The sequence below is a fragment of the Balaenoptera borealis genome (assembly GCF_965194805.1).
Source record: "Balaenoptera borealis genome assembly, chromosome: 18".
NCBI classification, from domain to species: domain Eukaryota; kingdom Metazoa; phylum Chordata; class Mammalia; order Artiodactyla; family Balaenopteridae; genus Balaenoptera; species Balaenoptera borealis.
Window position 1 is genome coordinate 52,906,219 of NC_138877.1, and position 27,464 is coordinate 52,933,682.

The 27,464-nt window shown below is 40.4% G+C and overlaps 1 protein-coding gene across 12 annotated transcripts in view; it reads left to right on the top strand.

The window, feature by feature from the left end:
* Positions 1–27,464, top strand: part of LOC309615920 (uncharacterized protein) — a 402,693-nt gene that overhangs the window by 204,682 nt on the left and 170,547 nt on the right. For 7 of the 12 annotated variants that reach the window (XM_082366005.1, XM_082366010.1, XM_082366008.1 and 4 more), the window contains one exon: positions 1–87. In XM_082366005.1, coding sequence (XP_082222131.1) covers positions 1–87 — 87 coding nt within the window. Of the gene's footprint in view, positions 26,274–27,464 lie in introns of those variants that run through there. The other 5 variants (XR_014237134.1, XR_014237135.1, XR_014237136.1 and 2 more) reach the window with 3 other exon arrangements.

The window sequence follows — 27,464 nt, forward strand, 5'->3', positions numbered from 1 at the left end:
GTCGGAGGAATTACAGATGCAGGTGCACAGCTGGCTGACCCACTCTCTTCCCCCGACTCTCCACGGCAGGCGCCCCATCACAGCAGGGTAGGAAAAACTTTTTGATAAAAGCTGTATGCTCTGAATGTGTGTGTGTGTTTTGTATATATTCATCTACAAAAGGCATGACAAGATGAAGCTCACCCGGCAAATTGTTTCACCTCACAGACAAGCATACAATCTGGGGATTTCCTGCTATGTTCAGCTATTTCTACCCATTTGAAACTTTGAGCAAGTTCTGGATGATTCTACTTCTTCCAGAATGTTTCTTCAGGGTAAAAAGTCAACCATTTAAATGAGGATGTAAACGACTATCCTGTGTTCCAACTCAGTCTGTCATTCTGTTGGTAAAGATAATATTTTTAAAAAAAAAAAAAGGAAGAAAAGAAAGAGATTAGAGTACATTGCTTTTGTGAGTGTGAGCTCCAAAATGTCTGGTATTATTCCAGAACTTTTTTCCTATGTGTCTTCTCCTAGGCTGGACTCTAGCTGCAAAAATTTTTCCCTAATAGCTGAACAAATAATGGAACTCCTGCTTCTTAAAATGAGTTTTAGATTTGAGATCATTGAGCAGGTTCACACATGCTATTTTTTTAAATGCGGTTTTCAACAACTTGCCCTCCAGCATTCCTGATTTTTGTTTCTGAGGGTTCCTCCATGTAAGACAGCCACAAGCATTCAGAAATGAGGTTTTAGCTCCTTGCAAACGCAGGGCAGACGTGAACACCTCCTGGGCGATTGATGAGTCCTATTAACCTTGTTGCAGAGATGGAAACCCAGAAACAAAGTGACTGCGAGGATTAGGAGGAAGTCAATGTCAGCACCGGGATTAGAATTCACACTTGCCTGGTTTCTCAGCCCACGACCAGCTTCCCCACGGATCCCAGCTTTGTCTCCCACCCTGAGTGAGGGGGCTGGGTGTTTCCAAACGTTGAAAGAATCCTGTTATCCTCAGGCCTCGCCATTACAGGAAGGCCCTTCCTTTTAATAAGTGACAGAGCTGGGAAGTAACTTTGAGGTGATTTATTCCAATCTCTAAACTTTTTAAGTGAGAAAAAGCTCATAAAAGTGCTAGAAAGAGGCTAAGGATACCCAGTTTGCAGTAATACCACAGGGAGTCAAATCAGTGTGGTGACAAGCACCAGATAGGATTTGGAGCCCGGCATTTGAAGCCTGCCTTTACCTCTCAGTGAGCCTCTTTTGTGTTTCCTTTTTAAAATTATCATTTAATTAAAAAAATTTTTAAACAATTTTTAAAGGTAACTTTCCATTTACAGTTATTGAAAAATATTGGCTATATTCCCCCATGTTGTAGAATACATCCTTGACCTATCTTATACCCAATAATTCGTATCTTCCACTCCCCCTCCCCTATATTACTCCCCCAGCACAACCCCACACAGGTAACCACTAGTTTATTCTCTGTATCTGTGAGTCTGCTTCTTTTTTGTTTTATTCACTAGTTTGTTGTATTATTTAGATTCCACATATAAGTGATATCATACAGTATTTGTCTTTCTCTGTCTGACCTATTTCACTTAGCATGATGCCCTCCAAGTCCACCCATGTTGCTGCAAATGGCAAAATTTCAATCTTTTCTATGGCTGAGTAGTATTCCATTGTATATATACCACATCTTCTTTATCCATTCATTCACTGATGGACGCTTAGGTTGTTTCCATATCTTGGCAATTGTAAATAATGCTGCTATGAACATTGGGGTGCATGTATCTTTCTGAATTAGTGTTTTTGGGTTTTTTTTGGATATATACCCAGGAGTGGAATTGCTGGGTCATATGGTAGTTCTATTTTTAGTTTTTTGAGAAACTTCCATACTGTTTTCCACAGTCGCTGTACCAATTTACATTCCCATCAACAGTGTAGGAGGGTTCCCTTTTCTCCACATCCTCACCAACAATTGTTATTTGTGTTCTTTTTGATGATAGACATTCTGAAAGGTGTGAGGTGGTATTTCATTGTGGTTTTGATTTGCATTTCCCTGATGATTAGCAATGTTGTGTATCTTTTCACGTGTCTATTGGCCATCTGCATTTCCTCTTTGGAAAAATGTCTATTCAGTTCTTTTGCCTATTCTGGGCTATTTGTTTTTTTGATGTTGAGTTGTACAAGCTGTTTATATATTTTGGATATTAATCCCTTATCGGTCATATTATTTGCAAATATTTTCTTCCAGGCAATGGGTTGCCTTTTCATTTTGTTGATGATTTCCTTTGCTATGTAAAAGCTTTGAAATATAATTAGGTCCCATTTGTTTATTTTTGCTTTTATTTCCTTTACTTTAGGAGACAGATCTGAAGATTTTGCTGTGACTTATGTCAAAGAGTGTTCTGCCTATGTTTTCCTCTAGGAGTTTTAGAGTATTTGGTCTTACATTTAGGTTTTTAATCCATTTTGAGTTTATTTTTTTATATGGTGTGAGGAAATGCTCTAATCTCATTGTTTTACATGTAGCTGTCCAGTTTTTCCAGCACCACTTATTGAAGAGACTCTCTTTTCTCTATTGTATATCTTGCCTCCTTTGTCATAGATTAATTGACCATAAGTGCGTGGGTTTATTTCTAGGCTGTCTATGCTGTTCCATTGATCTATGTGTCTGTTTTTGTGCCAGTTCCATACAGTTTTGATTACTGTAGCTTTGTAGTATAGTCTGAAGCCAGTTCTTCTTTCACAAGATTATTTTGGCTATTCGGGGTCTTTTGTGTCTCCATACAAATTTTAAAATTATTTGCTCTAGTTCAGTGAAAAATGACATTGGTATTTTGATAGGGATTGCACTGAATCTGTACATTGCCTTGGGTAGTATGGTCATTTCAACAGTTTTGATTCTTCCAAGCCAAGAACACAGTATATCTTTCCATCTGTTTGTGTTGTCTTCAATTTCTTTCATCAGCATCTTATAGTTTTCTGAGTATAGACCTATTGCCTCCTCAGGTAGGTTTATTCCTAGGCATTTTATTTGTTCTGATGCAATGGTAAATGGGATTGTTTCTTTACTTTCTCTTTCTGATAGTTTGTTGTTGGTGTATAGAAATGCAACAAATTTAAGTATATTAATTTTGTATCCTGCAACTTTACTGAATTCATTGATGAGCTCTAGTAGTTTTCTTGCGCCATCCGTAGGATTTTTTATGCACAGTATCATGTCATCTGCAAACAGTGACAGTTTTACTTCTTCCTTTCCAATTTGGATTTCTTTTATTTCTTTTTCTTCTCTGGTTACTGTGACTAGGACTTCCAAACCTATGTTGAATAAAAGTGGTGACAGTGGACAGCCTTGTCTTGTTCCTGATCTTAGAGGAAATGCTTTCAACTTTTCACTGTTGAGTATATTAGCTGTGGGTTTGTCATATATGGCCTTTATTATGTTGAGATATGTTTCCTCTATGTCTGCTTTCTGGAGAGTTTTTATCATAAGCAGAAGTTGAATTTTATCAAAAGCTTTTTCTGCATCTTTTGAGATGATCATCTGGTTTTTTATTCTTCAATTTGCTAATGTGGTTTATCAAGTTGATTGATTTGCCCATATTGAAAAATCCTTGCATCCCTGGGATAAATCCCACTTGATCATGGTGTATGGTCCTTTTATGTATTGCTGGATTCAGTTTGCTAGTACTTTGTTGAGGATTTTTGCATCTATGTTCCTCAGTGATACTGGCCTATAGTTTGTGTGTATGTGTGTGTGTATGTGTGTGTTTGTTTGTGATATCTTTGTCTGGTTTTGGTATCAGGCTGATGGTGGCCTCATTGAATGAGTTCGGAAGTGTACCTTCCTCAGCAATGTTTTGGAATAGTTTCAGAAGAATAGGTGTTAACTCTTTTTTAAATGTTTGGTAGAATTCACCTGTGAAGCCAATTGGTCCTGGACTTTTATTTGTTGGGAGTTTTAAAAATACTGATTCAATTTCATTCCTGGTAATTGTTCATATTTTCTACTTCTTCTTAGTTCAGTCTTGGGAGATTGTACCTTTCTAAGAATCTGTCCATTTCTTCTAGGTTATCCACTTTATTGACATATAGTTGTTCATAGTAGTCTCTTACGATCCTTTGTATTTCTGTGGTGTCTGTTGTAACTTCTCCTTTTTCATTTCTGATTTATTGATTTGGGCCTTCTCCCTTTTTCTCTTGATGAGTCTGAATTGAGCCTCTTTCTTGTCCATAAAATGTAGGAAACAATCCCAACTTTAGTATTTTATGAAGATTAAATATGCCAAATACATGAGATATTTATAGGCACTTAAAGTTTTTGCCCACCCATATATTCATCTTCTCTTCCGTTACTATGCAATTTCTCTACATGAGAAGAACAATACCAAAATGTGTTCACTTAAGGGTCTAATCCCAAAAGAGTGGGACTTTGTGGGACTTTAATTTGGAACTTGGCTGAGACCAGTGTTAGGAGCTAAGGCACAAACGTGGTGCATGGCAGTCAAATGCATTGAGCTCAGAGTTGCAGCGTTTTTCTCCAAGGTTAGGATTTGAAGAACCCCCCCATATAGAGTCCAGGGGGCTGCGTGTAGAGGCAGTCTGGGGAGTGGAGACCACATGGAAGGTCGACATTCTGGACGGTGCTCCTCGATGGATGAGCATTGAGGCAGGATCACACTGCCCTGCATTCTCTACAGACTGACAGCCCTGCTCTCCCTTGTCTTGTTCCTCCCTCACCAGTTTTCTTTTGTCACTCCTCCAAGAGAACATCTGCTTTGCCTAATTTGACAAGCATGCTTTGTCCTCCAACTAATTACTGAACATACTTTGCCTTATTTCCTAAGAGAAGGAATTAGCAATTCATCTTCATAGGTTTGAAAAGGAGGGAAAGAATTCCCTTTTTACTTTTTTCTTCAAATCTGATCTGAGAGTTTTAGGCCAGAAACCTTGAGAGGATGGTGGAAGCAGATGGGCACCAAAAGGGGACGTCTGCCAGGTAAGAAGGGCAGCTTCTAACCCTTGTATATGAAAACTATTTAAAACCCAGAATGTGCTTTGCAAAGGAGGATTTAGAGCAGGAAGGATTGGGAAATTTTTAAAAATAGTGTCCCCCATGTAATGGGATTGTCATGGTAATAACAATTATTGAGCATCTACTAAGGGCTGTGTCCTATACTGTGCTTTTATATACAGTGTTATGTTTAATCCTCAAAACAGACTTGTGAGGTAGGCTCTATTACCCCCATTTTGTATCTGAGGGACTGTGGTGCAGAGAAGCTGGACATGGGGGGCTCTGGGCACAGACCTTATTAACCGCCCAGCAGAGATTCAAACCCAGAAGATTCTGTCTCCAGGGTCTGTGCTCTTGATCACCATGTCTTGCCAGCTGTTGTGCTGATCATGGCTTAGGTAAACTCAAGCATTCATTTTACCCCACTCTTCTTGTCCCTGGGGAATCTACGAACTCCCCTCTTCTGATCCAAGAGAGATCTACTTTTGTGTCCACTACTCCCTGTCTCCTGAAAGTCATCCCCAAAGTGTGCAAAATCATCACACAGCATGCACGTGGTTCCCAGCCTTTGGTGGTAGCTCACACACCCAGGCTGATGGGCCAGTGTGGCTGGGGTTTAGGGTGATAAGACATGAACCAATGAACGGGAGGCTTAGTTGGGAACAGCAGGCTATGTTATTTGGGAGCTTATAAGTGAACCTCCCACAATAGTGTCTCTCACATCCAACCTTGGAAAAACAGGGAAAGAGGGACCTGCTAAGTGCATGTTCTCCAAGGTAAACAGAATCTTCTCAGTCTGCCCTCAAGGCCATTTTTTGTGGCCACCATGGGATTCAGGACACTATCAACTCACCTACGGCAGTACTCTGTTGTCATAAAATCTAGCACTAAGATTTTATTTGAAAGGCTTAGGTGGGGAACTTCCTGGGGCCAAAATATCTCTATTATTTCCCACTTCCTGGAGGCTAGACAGAGTGGGATTGAAGACCATCTACTTGGTCGTTATTATTTTGCTCCTCGTGGTCTCTTTAGTTCCGACACTGGGATCATTTGATAACGTTTTAAAGAAGTCTGGGATTGTTATGTTGGTGACTTGGTAGTGTCAGATTTAAGAGTGTTTCACACAGTCTCCCTGAGTTTTCTAAAATACTAATTGGCAGAGCCTTAAAAACCTCCAACCATTTCTGCCTATTGACTTGAGAGCATTTTAAGTTGCAGAAGTTCTGGATCCAATTTTCTTCTTTTTTGGAAGACTTCCACCCCCTGCACTGGTCATCGGACTAAAATTGACCACTCCATGGAGAAGTGAGGTAAAAAATGACATGGAAGTCCTCTTGTTTTTTGCCTTGTCCATTATTATCCACCCCATATAATAAAGGGCAGCTCCTTCTTTTGTCTCCTCCGACCCTGATGTATTTAAAATGTAAAGAATGTAAAGAATGCTTCTTGCAAACTATAAGAGTACATTTTAGCCACAAATGCCCTCTCTTAGCTTCTTGGACAGACACACTTGTAGGAGGAAGGCAGGCAGAGTTTGGGAGCAGGGGAGGTGATATATTAATGTAGTTTGTTCCCTTTTTCTCCTCAGACAGGCTGCTGTCATTTTCTACTGGAAAATAACTTAGTGGCACTTGGAATTAAACTCTCCCAGGGAAAGTGGTATGAATACTGAGAGTTGTAAAGTAAAAATCACTTTCCGCTTCTCTGTATGATTTGATCCTTCTTTTTATCTTATTTCCTGTTAAAAACAATATTGAGTTCAAACAGTGCTAAAAAATCATTAACAGCAGAAGAAAGATAGCTCTTTTGCTGATTAAAACAAGAGAATTTTCTGACACTGAACCTCAGCTGAGGGGCTGAGAGACTGCAGAAGTGGCTGCTCTGCCTTCTGTTTCTAAAAAGGTAAAGTTTTCCTAAGGCCAAAAGCAAGCCGAGGCCAAGGTTCTGAAAGGGGGTACGCTTTCTTATTGTTGATTAGGACTTAGTTAACTTTACCAGGGAAGGAATGAGCTTGGTGCTTTCTTTTATCAACAGGAAGACTTAAGCTATTCCTACCATCCTTTCTTCTTCAGGGGGTCTCACTTCACATACACTGATGCCAAAAGGAGGAGAATTGGTTTCTTTACAACCCAGAAGGCCAGATGGAAAGTATTATCCTTTGCTTCTGCAAAACCAAAATAACTAGTATATCTTGTTGGTGATAAAGCATGAGTGCTGGCCACATAGAAAGAGTGTCCCAACTCTTGTCACAGCTGGGACTCTTTGCCATCTTAGAATGTCCTGCTGGAATTCCAAGCAGATGAAACTGAGCCCAGAGCTGGTCACAACTATGAAACAATTCTATTGTTTCCTATTGTCAGGCTTTGCCTGACCTATTTTATGTCATATGGTACAGATTTGTTCCTTTCCATTTCCTTACCTGGTTTTGGCAACATTCAGTTGACTTGAAGCACATGGCTTTATTTCTGAATTCTCGATTCTATTCCATTGATCTATGTCTGCCTTTATGTCAGCAGCAGACTGTCTTGATTACCATTGCTTTGCATGAAGTTTTGACATTAACAAGTGTGTATCCTCCAACTTCATTCTGCTGTTTCAAAACTGCTTTGGCTATTCTGGGTCCCTTGCAATCACATAAAAAATTTTAGAATCAGCTTTTCAGTTTCTACAAAAAACCCAGCTGGGATTCTGACGGAGACTGAATTGAATCTACAGATTAACTGGGGAAGGCTGCCATCTTAATGATATTAAGTCAGCCGATCCATGAACGTGGGGCGTTTTTCCACTTATTTAGATCTTTTAAAATTTCTTTCAACAATATTTTGTAGTTTTCAGAGTGTAAGTTTTGAAATTCTTTGTTAAATTTATTCTTAAGTATTTTATTATTTTTGAAGTTCTTGTTAATGGAATTGTTTTTTAATTTCATTTTTGGATTGTTTTTTGCTAGTGTATAGAAATACAATTGATTTTTGTATCTTGATCTTGTATCCTGCAAGCTTACTGAGCTCATTTGTTAGTTCTACTCGTTTCTTAGTGGATTCTTTAGGATTTTCTATGTACAAGAATGTGTTATCTGCAAATAGAGATAGTTTTACATCTATCTTCTTCTGGGTGCTTTTATTTCTTTTCCTTGACAAATTGCCCTGGCTAGAACCACAAGTACAAAGTTGAATAGCAGTGGTGAGAGTGGACATCCTGTCTTCTTCATGATCTCAGGGGAAAGCCTCTAGTCTTTCACCATTAAGTATGGTATTAACTCTGGGTTTTTCCTACATGCCCTTTGTCAGGTTGAGGAAGTTCCATTCTATTTCTAGTTGTTGAATGTTTTCATCATGAAAGGTGTTGGATTTTGTCAAGTGCTTTTTCTTCATCTATTGAAATATGTAGTTTTTGCTTTTCATTCTGTTGATATGGTATATTACATCAATTGATTTTCAGATGTTAAACCAATCTTGCATTCCTGGTATAAATCCCATCTGGTCGGGGTGTATAATTTTTTTAATATGTTGCTGGATTTGGTTTGCTAGTATTTTATTGAGGATTTCTGTGTCTTTATTCATAAAAGATATGGGTGTGTAGTTTTCTTGTAGTATCTTTGTCTGGTTTTGGTATCAGGGTAATACTTACTCATAAAATGAATTAGAAAGTGTTCCCACCTCTTTTTTTTTTTTTTTGGAAGAATTTGTGAAAAATTGATGTTAATTCTTCCTTAAATGTATGGTAGAATTCACCAGTGAAACCATCTGTCCCTGGGCTTTTCTTTGTGGATAGATTTTCAGTTACTAATTCAATCTCTTTGCTTGTTATAGATCTCTCAGATTGTCTATTTCTTCTTGAGTAGGTTTTGGTAGTTTGTGTCTTTCCAGGAACTGAGGCACTTCATCTAAATTTTCTAATTTATTGGTATACAGTTGTTCATAGTATTCCTTTATAATCTTTTTTTATTTCTATAAGATTCCTTGCTGACTGGATGACTGACAATAAGGACCACATAACTGGTAGAACACAGAGCACTGATGGACACTGACATATGGTTGTAATATACTTTTAAAAACTTTCCTTGTCTGTGAATTGGGATGGGATATCAGAGGGAGGGACTACACAGATAACTGGTGGGGTGTTATACCTCAGGCATGTGAGAGGTTTGGTATAAGAAGTAATTACAAAGATTATAGAATCAGATGGCTCTGGCTAGTTGTTATTGATGCATCGAAGAAAGACAATGAAAAGCTGAGGGTGATTAATCATGCATTTAAGGTAAAGTCTAAAAGCCAGAGGGCCTCCTTGGCAGCTTATGGAGACTCTCATCTTTTATAACTAAAAAAACAAAAGCTAAGGCTTAGGCCCAGGACTTAATTAGAAGAGTGGTACAGCTCTAGAGAAATTCAATTCTCACTTAGGCCAAGTCTACTATGCCAAGGTCAGTGCTCTGATTGGGAAGAAGAGGTCCTGATTCCAATATAGGGAAATCTGGGTTGTTACACTCAAAGAACCTTGAATCCTGAGATTCCCCTGTGCCTTTGGGATTGAATAACTTGTTACTCCTTCCTGTTAAAGACTAACACTCCCCTCATTGCTTGAAGAAAATTCAGAGGCTTCTGCCCTTCAAGATAGCATGCAGCCTCCACAGGGTCTACCAGTTGGCCCCCTTGTCCTGGACCAGTAACTGGGAAAAAGTTGGGCCTGCTAAGGGAGAAATAAACTCTAGGCTAATATGTACAATCAAGATCTTAGTGGGCCTAGATTCTGAGGGACTTAGATCAGTGGGGGAGGGACATAAAGATAGATAAGGAAGAATGTATCAATACAGGAGCACTTTCTCATCATAGGGATTAAACACCTAGCAAAGGTGAGAGATGGTGCTAACACACTAATAGAATGGATTTTGAAAGCTTTGATAAAGCAATGGCACACATTAACTCAAGTAGAAATGTCCGAACTACCACGGCAGACAGTGGTAGGGAGATGGGCATGGAAGAGTGGATATATTATATAAGGACACGAAACCCACCAGCTCAACAAGTTACATAGGAGGGCCCTGAGGACATTGGAAAGAGGGACACCCGTATTGTTGAAAAGGTCAGGGATGACTGTCCTCTATAAGCCAAGGCTGATGGTGGGAGATGCTGTTACAAAACAGGACTCTCTGAGAGCAATGAGGATAAAAAGATCTCAGTATAATAAAAGCCAGGTGGCTGTGCTTATCTGTCAGCAGTAAAGCGACTACAATTTTCAAAATGAGCATCTAGGTCAGAGTGGCACACAGGGCCAGAGAGTTATGGAAATGATTAAAAGAACACTGTGCTTTTCTATGGGAAAGATAGATGGGCAGCCAACAAGAATATTACTCAACTCATGTTAAAAAAAAAAAAAAAGCCAAAAAAAAAAAAAATCATGGGAGAACGGGAGACCAGGAGGCTGAGAGCAGTTGCCCCTAAAAAAAATCAAGATCTCTTAGTTTCCGAACTTGAGCCAAGTTCTCATACTCAGAGCCACTGACTGAAGGAGAGGTTGAATCCCAGTGAAAATGGCATTGCAACAACAAGGCAATTGTACGTAGTAACTTCACCTCAGTTCCTCCCCCCAAAGGACCTGCGGCCACTTCCTTATGTTCAGCTCTCCTATAAACTGAGGAGTGTATCATCGTGCATTTATTCAAGGCTCCTCCATGCACCCTCTGCAGCCTTGATGATCATCCTGTGACAGTCTCCTCATTCTGGAGACTTCCTAGAGAAGTAGGGGCAGAAGTTTCATCCACACTCATGTTGGGGTCTTCTTCTCTCAGGATGGACCCTATGTAGGTATAAAGATGTCAGTGTTGACAGTGTAGAGCTAGGTTAGGGTGGAACAGACTTGGATCTGGGCAGATGGGATGATTCCATCTCTACCTGGGAATGAGTCAAACATCTTCCCCTTTGTAAGGAAGTTGGTTGCTAATCAAATGGAAACACACACAGGTGAAGCATGTCAGTCTTCAGTCATCCTTTACTGTCCCAGTGCCTCTCAAATCAGCATTTCCCACACTTTGTCCAACATCATATGGTTGATTCCAGTGGGCCCAGGATTGTCACAGCTAGGTTCCTAAAATACATTCTTCAGATTGGTATAGAGACAGCACTGCCTCAGTTGGTGTAGGATTACCTGGGCTTGGACTCCAGAAAGTATATGAAGATGTTCTCAAAGTTACATTATAAGACTTCAGTTTAAGACTTATAAGATCTGTGAATGTGCCTTTGAATCACAAGAGCTACTCTTATTTTGTGAGTGAAGAAATAATCTGAGTGGGTGAGTAACTGGCCTATATCTCAGAGATGGAACAGAGTTTTGAACTCTGGCCTGCCTTATTCCAGAACTCATGTTCTGTTCACTATAGCATGTTGCTATCATGAGGAGGAAAAGAAAAAACAAAGAACAATGAAACGAACCAAAAAACCAGGAACATCTGTGGATGAACTTCATGGTAACTGGTGCAGCGCCCAGATGATGGTAAAGAGAAAAGGTGCCTATGCTTGTCCACAGATCCTTCTCAGAGCAGCCAAGGACAGAATTTCAAAATGTAAAAGACTTCTCTGAACATGAGTACATATTGGCATTCTACATGGACTTCTCAAAGGACATGCAGCCCAGTTCAAGATGAGGCTGCAGTGACGTCATATTTTCATTTTTTTCCCCCATGATGCTCATTTTTACTTTATCAGATACTTATTTAGTTTTTTAAAAAAAATTTTACATTTACTTATGTGAAGAGGCCATGGAATTTGAGGCTGCTTAAGCAAAGTGTGATTTTTGTAGTTGTTGTTGTTAATTAGGAACACATAAAAGTAGAAATAAAATTAAGAAACTTTGGGAAGCTAGAATAGAGAAATGCTATGTTTTCCTCATGTTAGAAACATACATATTTATATAGATAAATATATAGATAAATATATATCACATATAATAGAGTACACCAATAAATATGTTATATATCAATAAGAAACACCCTATCAGAAAAAAAAAATTTTTAAGGTAATTTTTTAAAAAATTAAAAAACAGAAAGCAGGATCCAAAGAAAAGTATAACATAAAGGAGTGGTCAGTGTTTTGCATTGGCCACATACAATTTAAAGATCACATGATAAATTCATAGATAATCATAGAAGAAATAGTACTTTTATGAGATAATTAGCAACCATCCCTGCCATCATTTCCCCAATTACTTTTGAAATTTAGTTTTTATGAATGACTTTCAATTGATGGCCTTAAGGGAAAAGTTCTTCATTTAACCATAATGTCCCCAAAAAAGATTCAGTGTGGAACCAGTGGCACTGAGATCTGTTCCTACAGCACCCTACTGATCCTACTGATGCAAGTGTTATAGGGACGTCCTTATAGTACAGGGGTCAGAGAGTTAGCTTGGTACCATGGGGAGCACCCAGGGCAACCATCTGAACTACAAGTGTGATGTAAAAAAATAAATTAAAAAAAACAAAACAAGTAAACTTCCTTGTGCAAGCCAATGAGATTTAGCTTTTTTTTTTTTTTTTTTTTTAATGTTTTTATTGCAACCTAACCTAGATAACGCTGACTAATACAGGTCCTCAATGAATAATGGAATCTAAAGTAAAGAGGACAGAACAAAGCTCTTTTCATTTTTTTTCTTGTTAATTCCTTATCAGTTTAAACAACTGACCACGTCTCTGTTTTTATTTTATTTATTTGTTTAATTAAAAAAAATTTTTTTTAATATTTAGTTTTTCATTTTAATATTGATTTTTTCATTTGGCTGCTCCAGGTCTTCATTGCCACATGCAGGATCTTCATTGCAGCATGCGGGATCTTCAGTTGTGGCATGTGGGATCTTTAGTTGCAGCATGTGAACTCTTAGTTGTGGCATGTGGGATCTAGTTTCCTGACCAGGGATCAAACCTGGCCCTGACCTTGGGCCCCCTGCATTGGGAGCGCAGAGTCTTAGCCACTGGACCACCAGGGAAGTCCACATCTCTGTTTTTACACAAACACGAAGTCTTGGCTTCATGTTCTTTGCATATGTAATATATGTTTTTCTTAAAGAGAGCTGCATATTATAGTTGGTGACTTAGTATTTAAAAGAAGGCCTTATTTTTATTTGTTTACTTTAAACATTGGTGCATTGCAAATTTGTACAGAGGAATGACCAAATTAAAAACGCAACAGGAAAAAGCAGATGCCAAAGGCCCAGAGAGTGTCATGTTATGTTCCTTCATTTTGTAACTGAGTTTATTTTTCTGTTTCTGAATCTAGAGAAATCTGGGTATATGCTCCCAAAAGGAGAAAAATTAAATATCCAGACATCTCAGCAAAGAAAGAAGCCAAGAAACCAAAACAAGCCTTCAGCCTTCTGATAAGTGGGAAAAGCCTGGTCCCCATTGGAAGCAAGCTGATGGGTGCAGGTGGGGACCGGCATCAGGCTCTGACACCGTGTCCCCTGGCGTCACAGGTGCTGAGCAGGGCACAAAGGCAACTTGGATAAGATGCGGCTTGGGGTTCTTTACAGAGGCTAGATTGTCAATTCGTCCTTTTTTTTTTTTTAAAGATGTATTGATTGATCGATTGATTGATTGCTATGTTGGGTCTTCGTTTCTGTGCTAGGGCTTTCTCTAGTTGCGGCGAGCGGGGGCCATTCTTCATCGCGGTGCGCGGGCCTCTCACTATCGTGGCCTCTCGTTGCGGAGCACAGGCTCCAGACGCGCAGGCTCAGTAGTTGTGGCTCACGGGCCTAGTTGCTCCGCGGCATGTGGGATCCTCCCAGACCAGGGCTCGAACCCGCGTCCCCTGCGTTAGCAGGCAGACTCTCAACCACTGCGCCACAAGGGAAGCCCCAATTCGTCCATTTTTGAGCATCCCGCCCAGGTTCCCACCAGCTCTGTGGACAAAGCTAAAGCTGGAAGGAACCAAAACGATCTCTAAAATTTCCTCTTATCCCCAGTGTTTATTAAAGAGGGGCAAGAAACACATTTGTTATGCGGTTTCCTCCTCTGGATACTTTTCTACCTTTTTTGAGCAGAGATGTGAACACATGTAAGCAGTAATGATGGTGCAGTCTTTTATTCCCAGAACTTCCTGTTTTTTTTTTTGTTTTTTGTTTTTTTTTTAGTAACACTGTAACTCTTGGGGGTACACAGCCTCAGCTCTCAGAGATCATTCTTTTATTTATTTATTTATTTTTGGCTGAGTTGGGTCTTTGTTGCTGTGCATGGGCTTTCTCTAGTTTCAGTGAGCGGGGGCTACTCTTCGTTGCGGTACGCAGACTTCTCATTGCGGTGGCTTTTCTTGTTGCGGAGCACAAGCTCTAGGTGCACGGGCTTCAGTAGTTGCGACGCACGGGCTCAGTAGTTGCGGCACACGGGCTTAGTTGTTCCACAGCATGTGGGATCTTCCCGGACCAGGGCTGGAACCGGTGTCCCCTGCACTGGCAGGAGGATTCTCAACCACTGCGCCACCAGGGAAGCCCATCAGAGATCATTCTTGATTAGAAAAGAGACCTCGAGCCTTTGCCCCCAGGGAACATATTCAAAGCAGATGTTGCCCATTATTCTTTTTCTACAGGAAAGAGATGGGGCAGTGACATTTGGATTACCTTTCTACACCAACAGGTATTAGCTGAACAGGAGAAATTATTTATTCCTCATTAAAATTGGCTACCCAGAAACCCTACATGTCATAGCCATGACTTTGCACTGCATTAGGGAGACTTATGGCAATATGTGGCACTAAATGACCTGAGTGACAAATTGTGGCTTCATTGGCCCAGGAAAAAATATCTCATGTTTTGGATTAGATGGCTTATTTTAGGTCAGAAAAGGGTGCAGGTGAATTAACCAAGGCATCAAGGGATTTGAATGCTCTTAATTAAGTGGTCACTTTGGTAGAGTTCTTTATTTTAAAAAGAACTTGTTTGCTCATAATTTAACACTGTAATTGCTGGGAGGAAATGCTGTTATAGCGGAAAGTTTATCTACCCTGCTGCCTGCTGCCAACTGTGAAACGCTGTTCTGGAAACTCAAGAAAGCTCTGTAAACAAAGCTGGATTAAAACGCTCAGGAACGCTGGATGCAAAGGAAACATTTCCATAGCGGAGTTAGTTGGGGCTTTAAATCCTCTCTCTATCAATTCTCCTGGAAATTAGAGGGTGTGAGCTGACTTTAAATTATAGCTAGAAGCAATGGCTAAAGAGACCATTTGTGTTTCTAGTTCAGGCAAATGAGGCTCATTTCCTTTTTATTGGGGAAAAATATATCTTGCCAAAATTTGTCTTGTTGGTAAAAAATGCTTGTCAGCAAAAGAAAAATAATTTTGGAAAATAGAAAAGCTTCCTTTTCTGCCCTCCCTCAAAGTGTCTTAAGTGTTGTACACGCGTTCCAAGGTCATTGAAAGTTATTATGCCTATTTCACAGATGAAAAAAGTACTGAGAATTGAATAGATCTTTTATGTTCTAAGAAGGAGAAAAGAATCTGCCTCTTTTAATCTGCAAGACCTATATCCTTAGTTTCTTTTCCTTTTCATGGCCTGGTTTGTAAAGTGATGTATTGGCTCTTAGCCTGGATTCTGGGACCTCATTTACTTGAGTCAATAGTTATATTGCTCTGTGCTTTATTCTCATTGGTTAAAAAAAGAGATGATGGTAGAGTTATATTACAGCTATTCAGAGATATAATTAATATTTTCAAAGTGCTTTAAGAACTTTGGGTGAAAGGAAATGCAATGGAATGCAGAACGTTATTGTTTGTTCTTTTGCATTTTTATCAGGTTTGAATAAAACCTCCTCTTTATGAAAGAGTATTAGCAGCTGAGAGTGACAAAGACATTTTCCTTAGGAATCTAGAGGACTTGAAATAGATTACGTGGTATTAAAGGGCAGAAAAGGAAAGAATGCATTTTTAAAGTATACTAAAACATGTTTCAGATAACATGATGATTTTGCAAACATACTTCCTGAACAAAGAAAAGATCCAGGGACATTCTGGGTCTTAGAGTTGAGTCTGTGTCCAGATGGAAACCTGCCCACCCAAAGTTTGGATCTATGCACAATCACCGATGTGTTCTCCTCACTTCTCCCTGCTTATACCTTCTTCTTGCCACTTCGCCCTCATGGCTGCTGTCCAGCTTCATTCCGTTCATATAAATATCCCTCCACCAAGCTCAGGTTGTTGCACCAGCCCACTGGCCCTTTCTAGAGTTCTCAGATCCTCAGTAAGCTCTCCTTCTGGAAGCAATTATTTCATGAGCAATCTTCCTGCATCCTTGTATATTTTTATTGTTATGTTCTTTTTTTCTGGTGTTCATTTTATCTCCCTACCCTCATCAGATGCTCACTGAGGCAAAGATCATATTTCATTCCACTTCTAGTTCTATCATGAGACTATATTATTTTTTAACCTACAAGAAGAACAGTTAAATTTACCCACCAATTACATCCTCTATACTTAATAGGATGTGAATAAAGAGAAAGAGTAAAGAGAAGGAAAACGTCTTCCAACAATATAACACGGAGAACAAGCCTCTACTTCAACAAGGACAAACTGCTGCAATTTAGGGGTTCAGGGAAATGGAACTGCCACTAGCTGGTTTTCTGGCTGGTTTCCTTGAAATGTGCTGTGGGATCTCGATCATTTTCCTAGTGTCAGTTTGGGCCCTTAGCTGTAGAAGTGGCCTTATCAGCCTTGGTGATGGGAGATATATCCGGGAGAGCCCATGTGGCTTCCTTCCCTGTGACTCCACTGAGAAAGCCCTGGGCTGCCTGGAGGAGGAGGACGACCACCACCCACCAAATGGCCCATCTTGTTCTCACTGAGCATCCAGGGAAACGACCACAGGATATGCTCCAGTCTCACTACTGGAACACAAAGGAGGTGAGAACATTAACAGCTGGCTATTCTACCTTAGCTGGACCTTCTTCTGCAGGGAGTGTGCTCTAGAGAAACTTGCCATGATGTACCATAATTTCAGGCCTTGAACCCATTCCAAGAAGTCTATTCACATAGCCCTTTCTCAACATTTCTAGTCGCCAGCTCCCAATACGTCTCTTTCCAAGTTCTTGGTCATGGAACCGGATCAGTAGCGACTTCCTAGGAATCAAAGGAGTTCATGTCCTTGGACCTGTTCTTCTAGGCAAAGTGGAGAATGAAATGTGCACTGAAGATTACTCTGTACCCCACTGTATTTCAGGGTTAGCCTTGGAAAAAACTTGCATCACATAGCACTCTCCTTTCACCTAGTATGTGCCCACGTCACCTCTAAGCCAGGCTAAACTGGGCAATTCAGTGATAATCTGATAACAAGCAACGTGCCTGCCCATTCAGAGGCTTTTTAATTGCACGAATCTCTTCAACGTCTCTCAGGGAGCAGTATTGCTTCATGTACTCATTGTGTAGGGAGGAGTTGAACCAATGAATTCCACTAAGCCATTACTTTAAGGGCTAAAGGCCACTGTGGGGATTCTGGCAGTTATTGAGGATATCCATCCATTTCATCTAGACACTGGAAACTAGGGCAATGATCACAGGATATGTTTGAGTCTCCCTATACCTGCTGCAAGGACAAGGGAGATCAGTGTTAACACCCAGCCAAAAGGAAGTCTGACAAGTGAAACCCATAAGTTTCATTCTGAGACCCCAGGTCTCAGTGCTACCTTAGAGGCAGTATCCAAAAGAAATCACAATTTTTCAGGATTTCCTTGTCTGGGTAAAGGACGGGAACAAGATTCACAGTATAACAGTGTGGTGGTAAAAGAGAGCTAACCCTTGGAGCTGCCCAGCCTTTCTTTTATGCAAGCTGCTCTGAGCTTGAGGACTGACTAGGGTTTGGCACTTGGGAAGGTGCCAGGACTCTCTAGAGGGGCCTCCGTTTGTCACAACTAGAGGTTCTGCCTGTCACATAAGGCCATCAACTTAATACCTACATCCCCGAGATCAAATGGCCACAGTAGGACACATCTGCAGGTCAGATCATTTTCTGAGATCTGATTTCCAAATTAGGCGCTCTGCCTATTTTTATGATTATACCCACTCTTCTTCCTACTTCTCTTCTGCATTTCAAATGAATACAATCAACAGTCCCAGCACTAAACTCAGTTATTAAGTGCATTAAAAAGGCTGGATTGCTACCCTCCCAGTCTTTTCCTTATGGTAAAGGAGAAGGGCATCTTTTGGGCCCTCTTGAGGGACTGATGAGAAAGTGAGTTGAGCATTCCAATCTAGTTTGGGAATCCAGAAGTCCTCTAAGTCCTTTAAGGCCCCCTTCCACATAAACATAAGGATTTTCTGGCCTTGTGCTATCACCTAGTACAATCCTGTGCTTAATCTTGGTTTGAGTTAGCTAGCCCAGCAACTGATTTGAACTGTACCCAGCTGCCTATGCAAGCATACTGAATTCAGACACTATGGCGATTACACTTTTATCATTGGTGGTTGCCACCCTATCCAAAGTTATGTTCTATCCTCTTTGGTTGAACATCTTCAAAATGTATGACATTATTTCCCCCAGATTTTTAAAAATATAAATTAGAGAATTGCTGTCATTCTGTCTGGGAGTAGCTCCTTACTTGGTTGCCATGCTTTATCTTTTGGACCACGCTGAGGTCCAGGGCTGGCCATCCAATTGGCAACAATGAGAAGAAGGTCTTAAAGGAAATTAACAAATAAGAAGCACTAACATATGGGTTGGAGTGTTCTTTAAGTCCTCTGAACTCTTGTAGATAGCCAGTCCTATTCCAAATGTACAGATGCCCTATTTTTCCAGTCAGTGCCTTGCCTTTTACACAAGAGACCTAGTGAGTTTGTTATTTTGATTGGAATCATAATTTAGCAGTTTATAATTTCGAGTCAGTATCTAATTTTGGCTTCTGGAGTTCCCAGACCAGTGTCTACAATGGTAAGGAATTCTTTTTGAATGGTTGCATTTTCTCAGAATCATGCTGGCTGCAGGATAGGACTATGGATGGAGGGTGGAGGTGGGGAAGAGTCATGACAAGAGACAGAAAGACCAGCTAAAAGACCATTTCAGTGGTCTGAACAGAAGAGGATTTTGATTTAAACTAGGGTAGTGGCACTGGAAAGAAAAGGTATGTATAGTTGTAAAAGATGTCTGGGAAGTAAAATCAGTAGGACTTGATGAGAACTGGATACAAGGTGTTCAGAAAGAAAAAGGTTTCTAGCTTGGATAAACAGAGTAGATCTTTGCTGAGGCAGAGGACATAAAAAGAGGAGCAGAATTGGCAGGAAAGGTGATGAATGAGTTTAGCTTTAGACATGTTCAATTTGAGATGCTTGCTAGCTCTTCTCAGAGAGAATCTCAGGGAAGGTCTGGGTATTATACTTTCATATATGGACTCCTTAGCGTATGGAGGACAGGACAAAGCATGTGTCCTCAGTTTCCAGTCAAAGGATGTCACCTATCCCTATGATCCTGTTTTTCCTTCTGTTTGGACACAGAGGGGTTCCTACAGAAGATCTAGAAACTTTTCTACTAATTTTGGTCCAATATTGAACATGACTTGGGATTTCCATATATGGAAATTCTCCTGTGACAGCCAGTCATTTTTATTAGCTTGACCAAATTTTCCAGGTACCTGTAGCTGGTAGGAAGTAGATTAATTAAAGAATTTGGGATCATCTTGTACATAACACATTTCTTCACAGACCCTGTGTTTCTAAGGCTGTTTCCCTTTCTGATTAGTGGCTTTGAAAATTCAGCTTCACCCTTTAGGGATCTCAGATGCAATTCTTTCCTTCAGCCTAATTGCATCCTGACTCTCCCTTGATTTTGAAGCTAACAAAACTTTCCCCAAGCACAATTTACTTCTAAATATTTTCTCCTAGACACTGAAAAAAGCTGAAAGCTTCATCTTGCCGTTCCCTCAGTAACTTCACAATGTTGTCAGCGAGAATGACCCTGAATTCTGTTTTGGCTGCTGGTTCTCCCTTGCTGGGCTTTAACATTCACAATCCTTCACAGAGGAAGCATGAGAAAAAAATGCGGTGTATTGTGAAAAGTTGTGTTTCATTCATCATATTCTACCTTGGCACATAAAGAAGTTTGACCCGTACACACCACGCAAAACCACTGTGGGTTTTTATATATGTTTCACACAAAATATTTCTGGTAGTTGAATTTGTTTGGCTGATAAAAGATGTTTGTCATTGATGTCTTTAAAAAGTCTCTGCAGTATAATTCTTTCAGTGTTAATGCCTGGCAACAGTTTTGGAGAGGGAGAATGAAATCTGGCTTGGCTGGAATTTACAGATCGCAAGCACAGTCTGAGAAAGGGCTATTCCTATGTTCTCCATCTCAAAAAGATTGTCACGTGATTCTGCACCCACCAAGCCAGGATGCTGAGAGCCACGAGAGAGGCAGCCAGGAAAAACATTCCCCTTCTTTATTTCTTTTGGATTCAATTTGTCCTGAAACATCTAGAGACAAAAACGACTTCTGTTGTTTTAGTAGCAGTATGTGAACAGCACTCTTCTCAATACTTTTCTGTAAACCATGAGCTACGCATTCTCTCACTAACCGCTATTCAAAAGGTCAAGCCCAATGCACAACTCGTGTTGCTAGATTACCGCCAACGCAGTTCTTTTTCGAAAGTGTTTGCTTTATTAAAAAAAAAAAAATACATTTTTAATGAATCTTCTCTGGAAATGTATTGAGGGTGGGGTGCAGCAGTGGAGGGGTCCTTGCATCTACAGTGAGCACTAACTACATCCTGGCTTAAATGTGTGGTTTTTGAAAAAGAATTTATGTTTGTGTTCGATGGCTCATAGAGGCATACTTTTGGAATATACATACTAAACATGAAATAAATGTCGAGGAACTTTAGGTCGGCTGCCTGCTTCAGCTCTGTCTATATACTCAGACCACTGCTCAAGGTCATTCGAAGGTCAATCTTGGATTTTCCCATCCCAGCCGTTTTCTGCAAGGCCCTTAAAACTGGTCTGTGTTTAAAGCAAAAGTGAGTTTTTCCTTCTGTTGAGTGTCACTGAACCACAGAGAAAATAACTAATAATGAAAACCGCACAACTACTATATTCTAGGCACAGCACCAAACACTCTCCTTGCTTAATCTTCTTTAACTCTGAACAAAGGCAAAGGGTCACGATGTCATGATGTGCCGCCCAGGATGCTCAGGTGAGGGTAACATTTAGCTTTGGGTGTACCCTAGGGTCATGGGAGGGAAACGTTGGGAGCTGAGCTGGAAAGGCAAGCCAGCTGACTGTTAAAAGACACCCATGACCCACGCTAATTACCCCAGCCCATAGGGATCACTTTCTCCCCATTTCGTCTTCTTTTCTTTGGTCCTTATCGTCTCATATTTCATTTCTTTAGTTCCCATTCTTTCTTCTGCCAGTGACTGTGAACCCTCAACTTCCCTGATTCCCTCGGGCTCTGTATCACTGTCTGTGGGTTCTGATGGCCGTGGCCGCTCCCACTCTGGTCAAGCCGTTCGCGGTGAACTGTGTCAGTGCAGCTGGACTCCGCATAACGTCATCTTCTCCTACAGGGATTGTGTATGATATTTGGGTGGAACTATATTCTGTCCCTGAAACATTCCAGCATGCTATATGCCTTGATAAAATCTTCCCTTCAGCCATATTTGGAGCAGGAAAGTAGATGTCCCGCTGTACTGACATTCTTCACTATAACCTCCAGGGCAATGGAGAAAGGCCCACTACGAGGAAAAGATGCTGTAAGGTTTGCAGATGACAGCAAGAGACTAGAAATACTCAACTTCTGGTGTTTTTCTGATTTTTTTTTTTTTAATCTGAGAGATGTTCTGCAACTGAGGGTCATAGGTGTCAAGGTTAAAACAGAACTGAAGTTCAAGAAAGGTGAGCTGATTAGAAGAGTGATAGGCTAAATATTTAAACTGTTCTATTATTTTTTAGGGTAACCAAGGAAATATGGCCTCTGAAGCACGGTCAATAAGCTGTCAGGGTAGCTGTACTGCACACGTCATGTGGAGCGTAAAAAGATGCAACAAACATAAACCCTGAGGTTAGAGAGCTGTGAACTTGGTTTCTACTCCCAACAAAGCGATAGCTCTGGATTACTGCAGATGTGGTTTGTGATGATTTACAAAGAAGTTGTGATCACTAAAAACCACATTCTCTTTCACTTAGATTCACTTTGAATCCACATTAAACCAGTTGCATTTCTTATTTTGGAAAGCACTAGGTGGGTTAATCAGGAGAATCATAAAAAGTCTGTATTTTTTGCATGTCATTTGATAAAATCTCAATGAAGGGTTAGGCGGACAGGCTCTGGAGTTTTTGTGAACTAAGTTGAAATCCCTCTGCCACCACTGTCTGACTGAGCATCTTAATTGCTCTATGTCCTAGTTTCTTTATGGGTAAAATGGGAATAATAACATGGCCTACTTCATAGAGTTATTACAAAGACTAAATGAGCTAATGCACACAAACCTCTTAGAAAAATACCTAGCCCTGAAAGACTCGCAGTATATGTTAGCTGTTATCATAAACATGATGCAGATACTATTTTTGTATACCACCTGAAGAAATGAGGGCATTACTATGCATTCCAGAGAGTTATAGCTCCTGAATAGCGGTAGACCTAAAGAGTGATGGTTGTTTCCGTGATAATCAACTTTATGTGGGATTCTCTGGTGACCCTTAGTCTGACATTTTCCCCAGTGATTTGTATTATGGTATAGGAGGAGAAGTAGTTATCTAATTTACAGCTGAAGAAAAGTGGAGGCAGAGTAACTCTGTTGAATACTAGAGCTGGAATTTTTTTTAAAAATGGAAAAGTTGAAAAGAAGGCCTGAGATTCACAAAACGCGGCTTAGTGGGTCTAAGTTCAAAGCCTTATATTTAGGTTCCAAAAATTAGCTGTGCTATTCTCGAGTAGAAGGCATCTGATTCAGAAGTAATTCTTATAGAAATTAGAAATTAAACATTTTATGAGTCGCTAAAAAGTAAAGACGTTCAAAAGCTAACATGATCTTAGGCTAATTAAAATAATGAAGTGCTCATCCTTGCACCATGGTCTGAGCTGGTTGGATCCTTGGGGAACACTGCACTCGGTTCCTGGTCAGAAGGGATCAGAAGGGGGCACTCACGGGCAAGGACTCTATAGGAGAGGGGAAGGGAGATGGGGCCAACACACTTGATCAATGGTTGAAGCAATCTGGGATAATTGGCCTGGAAAAGGGTAGTAATCAAGGACTTGGGACACCTATTGTTAAATACCTGAAATACTCATGGAAAATGATGAGTCAATGTAGTGCGTTGAAACTTGGAGGGCAAAAGTGGTCCACACATGTGAAAATTATAGCCAGGTGGATTTTACTTAGTGATTAGGAAGTACTCTGTACAACATGGTAATGTCTAAAAGTGGAAGGTATTGCCTGTAGAGCAGTGAGCTTCTTGTCACTTGGAGTATCTGAATGCAGTCAGGAAAACATGATTTTGGAGAGAATTTTGGGCCAGATTAAGGTTCTTTCAACCCTAAGGTTTTTGAATTCTCAATCCAGTAACCCTCCCTCTCACTGAACCAGCAGCAAATAAAGAGACAAATTTGAACATAATTGATTATGAGTCGAGTGACTGACTAAGTGGACCGCTTAGGGGTGAAGGCAGAAATGCAGCCAAAAACACAGAGCTTGGAAAATGTAACCCTCCCCAGTAACCACCCCTAGAGAAATACCAGTAAGAGTTAACAACAAAACAAAACAAAAAGGAGTCCCCACATAAAAACATGATTCAAACAAACAAAATCTCAAGAAGCTCATTTAAGAATTGTGTAAAGAAATCCAAGAGATTGTCGGGGTGGGTAGAGAGATAAATAGTTTGCAAATGAACCATGAAACTAGGTTCAGAATAAGTAGATATAATCAGTGTTAAGAGTACAGTTGAGGAGAACAATCAACCCACACAGCATTAAGATATAGAAGGTAAGGAATGCCAGCAGAGCACAAAAATTGGAAAAGGCAGAATTAATCTTCATGAAGGAAACCAGCCTATGCTCAGAGGTAACCAGAGGGACAGAGTTGGGTGGGCTTTTATTTGATGCCTTTTGGAAGAATGCCTGGAGGTGAGGCTATTCTCTTCTTTACCTGCCAGAGGTATAGACAATGTGCAATTCTAGCTGGAAGATGCAGATTACTAGACATTCAAAGGGAGGAGAAAATAAAACCAACTCCAAAGAAAGAGCAGTTAAAAAAAAAATTGGAGGAATAATTCCCTCCTGCACTCTGTAAGGACGGGATGTCTTCAGAGGTGAATTAACAAAGGTGAATTAGCAAGGAGGATGCCAAAAGCAATCACCTAAGCAGCAAAGAATTTGGAGACTGGTTTCAGAAGCCTGGGTTGAAGGATAACTCTCAACTGATGCCAGGGCTAGGAAGTTCATTAATAAGGGATAGGGGACAAGTGGAATAGATACAATCTACTTACAAGAAAGCAACTTTAATAGACAGAATAAAGCAAGGCAGGTGTATAATAGAAGTAGAAGCAATTAACTTTGAAATGGCAGGATTTGTGGGGGGAAGGGTAAGCAGACTGAATAATTTTGTTTGGAACAGGAAAAGAGGAAGGGGATGGAAAGGCTGATAATTACAGGGCGAGAAGAATGTTCCCTTTCAGGATACAAAAGATGTTAGGAGACCTGCTTAAAAAAGATGGCTTGGAAAGAAACATGCTGAAATGAAATCCTCACGTTCAGGATGATGTATCAGGGTGCAAAGTCAACTACACAGGTTTGTTGAGTAGCTAATATGTCACAGGCCCTATCTCCTAATAAAGAGTGCTCCCCTCTGAGAAGTTCACAGTCTAGGTGAGAATAATAATAATAATAATAATGGTTATTGAGCTCTTCCTGTATGTCATCTTGTGATAAATGATTGACATATTTAATCCTCACAATAATCCTTCGAGGTAGGCTTTAATTCAGTTAATATTTCCATTGTACAAATGAAGAAGTGGAGACAGAGAGGGGTTTAATAGTATACCTATTTTAACACAATGAGAAATTGGTGAATTAGGAGACTAATTTGGGTTCTTCGACTCCAGAACCTATGATCTTAACCACTATTCTTTTCTGCCTCTTGGACAGAGAGACCTTTAATGGGGTCATATCAGGGGGCTAAAGTTTTCCCTTACTCTCAAATATCTCCGCTGAGAGAGTAGCACATAGTACCAGAAATTCCGTCATGAGACTTCTCTCATTTAGGGTCGATTCAATGTGGAAGAGGAAACGTTGAACTATTACTGTCCACTTACTTTGGAAAAGTTATCTCCATTCATTGAACGACAATTTCCTGAGTATTTACTAGGTGCCAGGCCTGTGCCACACATTATAAATGCAGAGATGAATTAAATGTTTTTCGCACCTTGAAGCCCTGCATGTTTAGGATACTGGCCAGCCTCCTGGTCCAAGCCGTCACCAACTCTCCCCTGGATTCCTACAGAAGCTTCCGACCTGGTCTTTCCACTGTGAGCCCTTCCCATTAACTCCCACGTGACCGTCACAGTTGTCAGTTTAAATGCACATCTCAGCTTGCCTCTCCTTATTGGAATCTTTGACAGCTTCCCGCTGTTCTTGGGATTAAGACCCAAATCATTAAAATGACCTTCAAGGCTTGGTATGATCTTGCCTCTGTCTAACTTTCTAGATTAACCTTGCTCTCTTCTGCCCCTTACTTCTCCGATGTCTCCACGCTATCATGGTTCTTCCCCTCCTGGCAGCAGGTATTAGTTATTCTTCACCAAGATCTCTACTTCTTCTGCTATCAATTCTCCAGTCTCTTCACTCTACTCACCGTGTATACCGAGGCATGGAATCTGTTCCCACGGCCGTGCATAAAGTTGTATCCCGCCTTCTTGCCTTCTGCTTTGCTCTACCGCCTGTTCTCCTCTCTGTATATCCGACATTTAACCTCCCCGAGAGATTCTTACAATGGTTCAGTTGGGTATTATCCAGTATAGACAAGCATTTGGGCTGTTTCTTATAAGTTGCTGGAAGGCAAATAGATGGCTGCATTTGGATCAACTGCCAATTCCTAATCCAAACAAGTATGGTCACGGTAGCAGGGTCTCAGAGGACAAATCACTGAAATTGATACGTAAGGAATCACCTGTACCACCTTCTTTGAAAGAAATCTTAAACGCGGAAGGCTTTTGGAGCCAGCAGCCAGCATGGTGTTTGGAAAATATTACACACGTGATAAGTAACTACTGAATGATGAGTGATTAAATAAATGAGAGATGACTAGGCTGAGGACATATAATAGTAATGCCAGAGGTTGTATCTCCTGATTATCTTTTCACGGCTGGTTTGGGCTATACCATTTTGCATCTAACGATAAAATGAAATAATGAAAAAGTTGACACCTAGATAAAGCAGGCAGGCCCTGAATATAATGTTAGCATATGGTAAAGGACCACTTGTTTTGCTTATTTGTTTGCTTTGTTTCCTTGCTTCCCAATGTTACTCCCTTCTAACTCTGGAAGTTCGTTGTAGACAAGGGTGGTCAGAGGCTTTCTTGGGGTGGAGAAGGTCATCCCTCCACCATCTACCACTCTCTGGAATACTTACCCACCCACGTCATTTGGCCATGGTTTTCTGCACACTTTGTGTTCCCTGGTACAAATTATGGATAGAGATTTTCCTGATTCTAAACACAGCAATAAAATTTTTTAAAAATTTAAAGAAGAGAAAGAAAGAGCTTACTTGATTTTGTATTTTAAAAGATACTTTAGAGTAGATGAGCTAAAAAAGAAAAAATAAAGTCTTTACATAATCATGTAAAATAAGAACCAGGGAGGACCAAAAACAGCTGACGTACAAGTAAGACTCCATCTATGATTGGAAGGCTGAGGTCATTCTTTCGATAATTTATTTTTTTACAATGATTTTGTAGACATTTAAGATAAATGAGGTTATTGGGGTATTCTTTTGGGGACAGGTTATCCTAATTATGCAGCTTGTCTCTACTCTTTCTGTAACTGTAGAGACACAGAAGCAATACACTTGACTTGTCTCTTTTGAATCTTCTCTCTTGAGCTTTGTTTTGTGGGAAGTTGCTCTTGACAGTTAACTTAACTTTTTTTTTTTTTTTTCTTTTGCACAAGGGAATAAACCCAAGCACGGCCTTTGGGGCAATAGTGGACTTTTTGTTCTCCCATTGAAAGCCTCTGGGATTGGTGGCTGATGAATCACCCCGGTCAGATCCACAGACAAAAGCTCTTGTGATTGGCTGTCACTGGGTCAGTTTCCCACCCCGTCTTATCTCTGTCCCATCCTTGTCAGCTAACAATAGGACTGGGAATGGGGCCGTGTTAGTTTAGGGAGAGATAGTGGGGCTTAGTCTGAGCCTTTGCCTGGTACTAGTGATGTCAAGTAAGACAAGAGATGGAAAGGCACTTTGCAATGACCGAAGTGCCATATACAGTGAGGGCTATGCAGGCAAGAAAGAAAGCTACCTATGGAT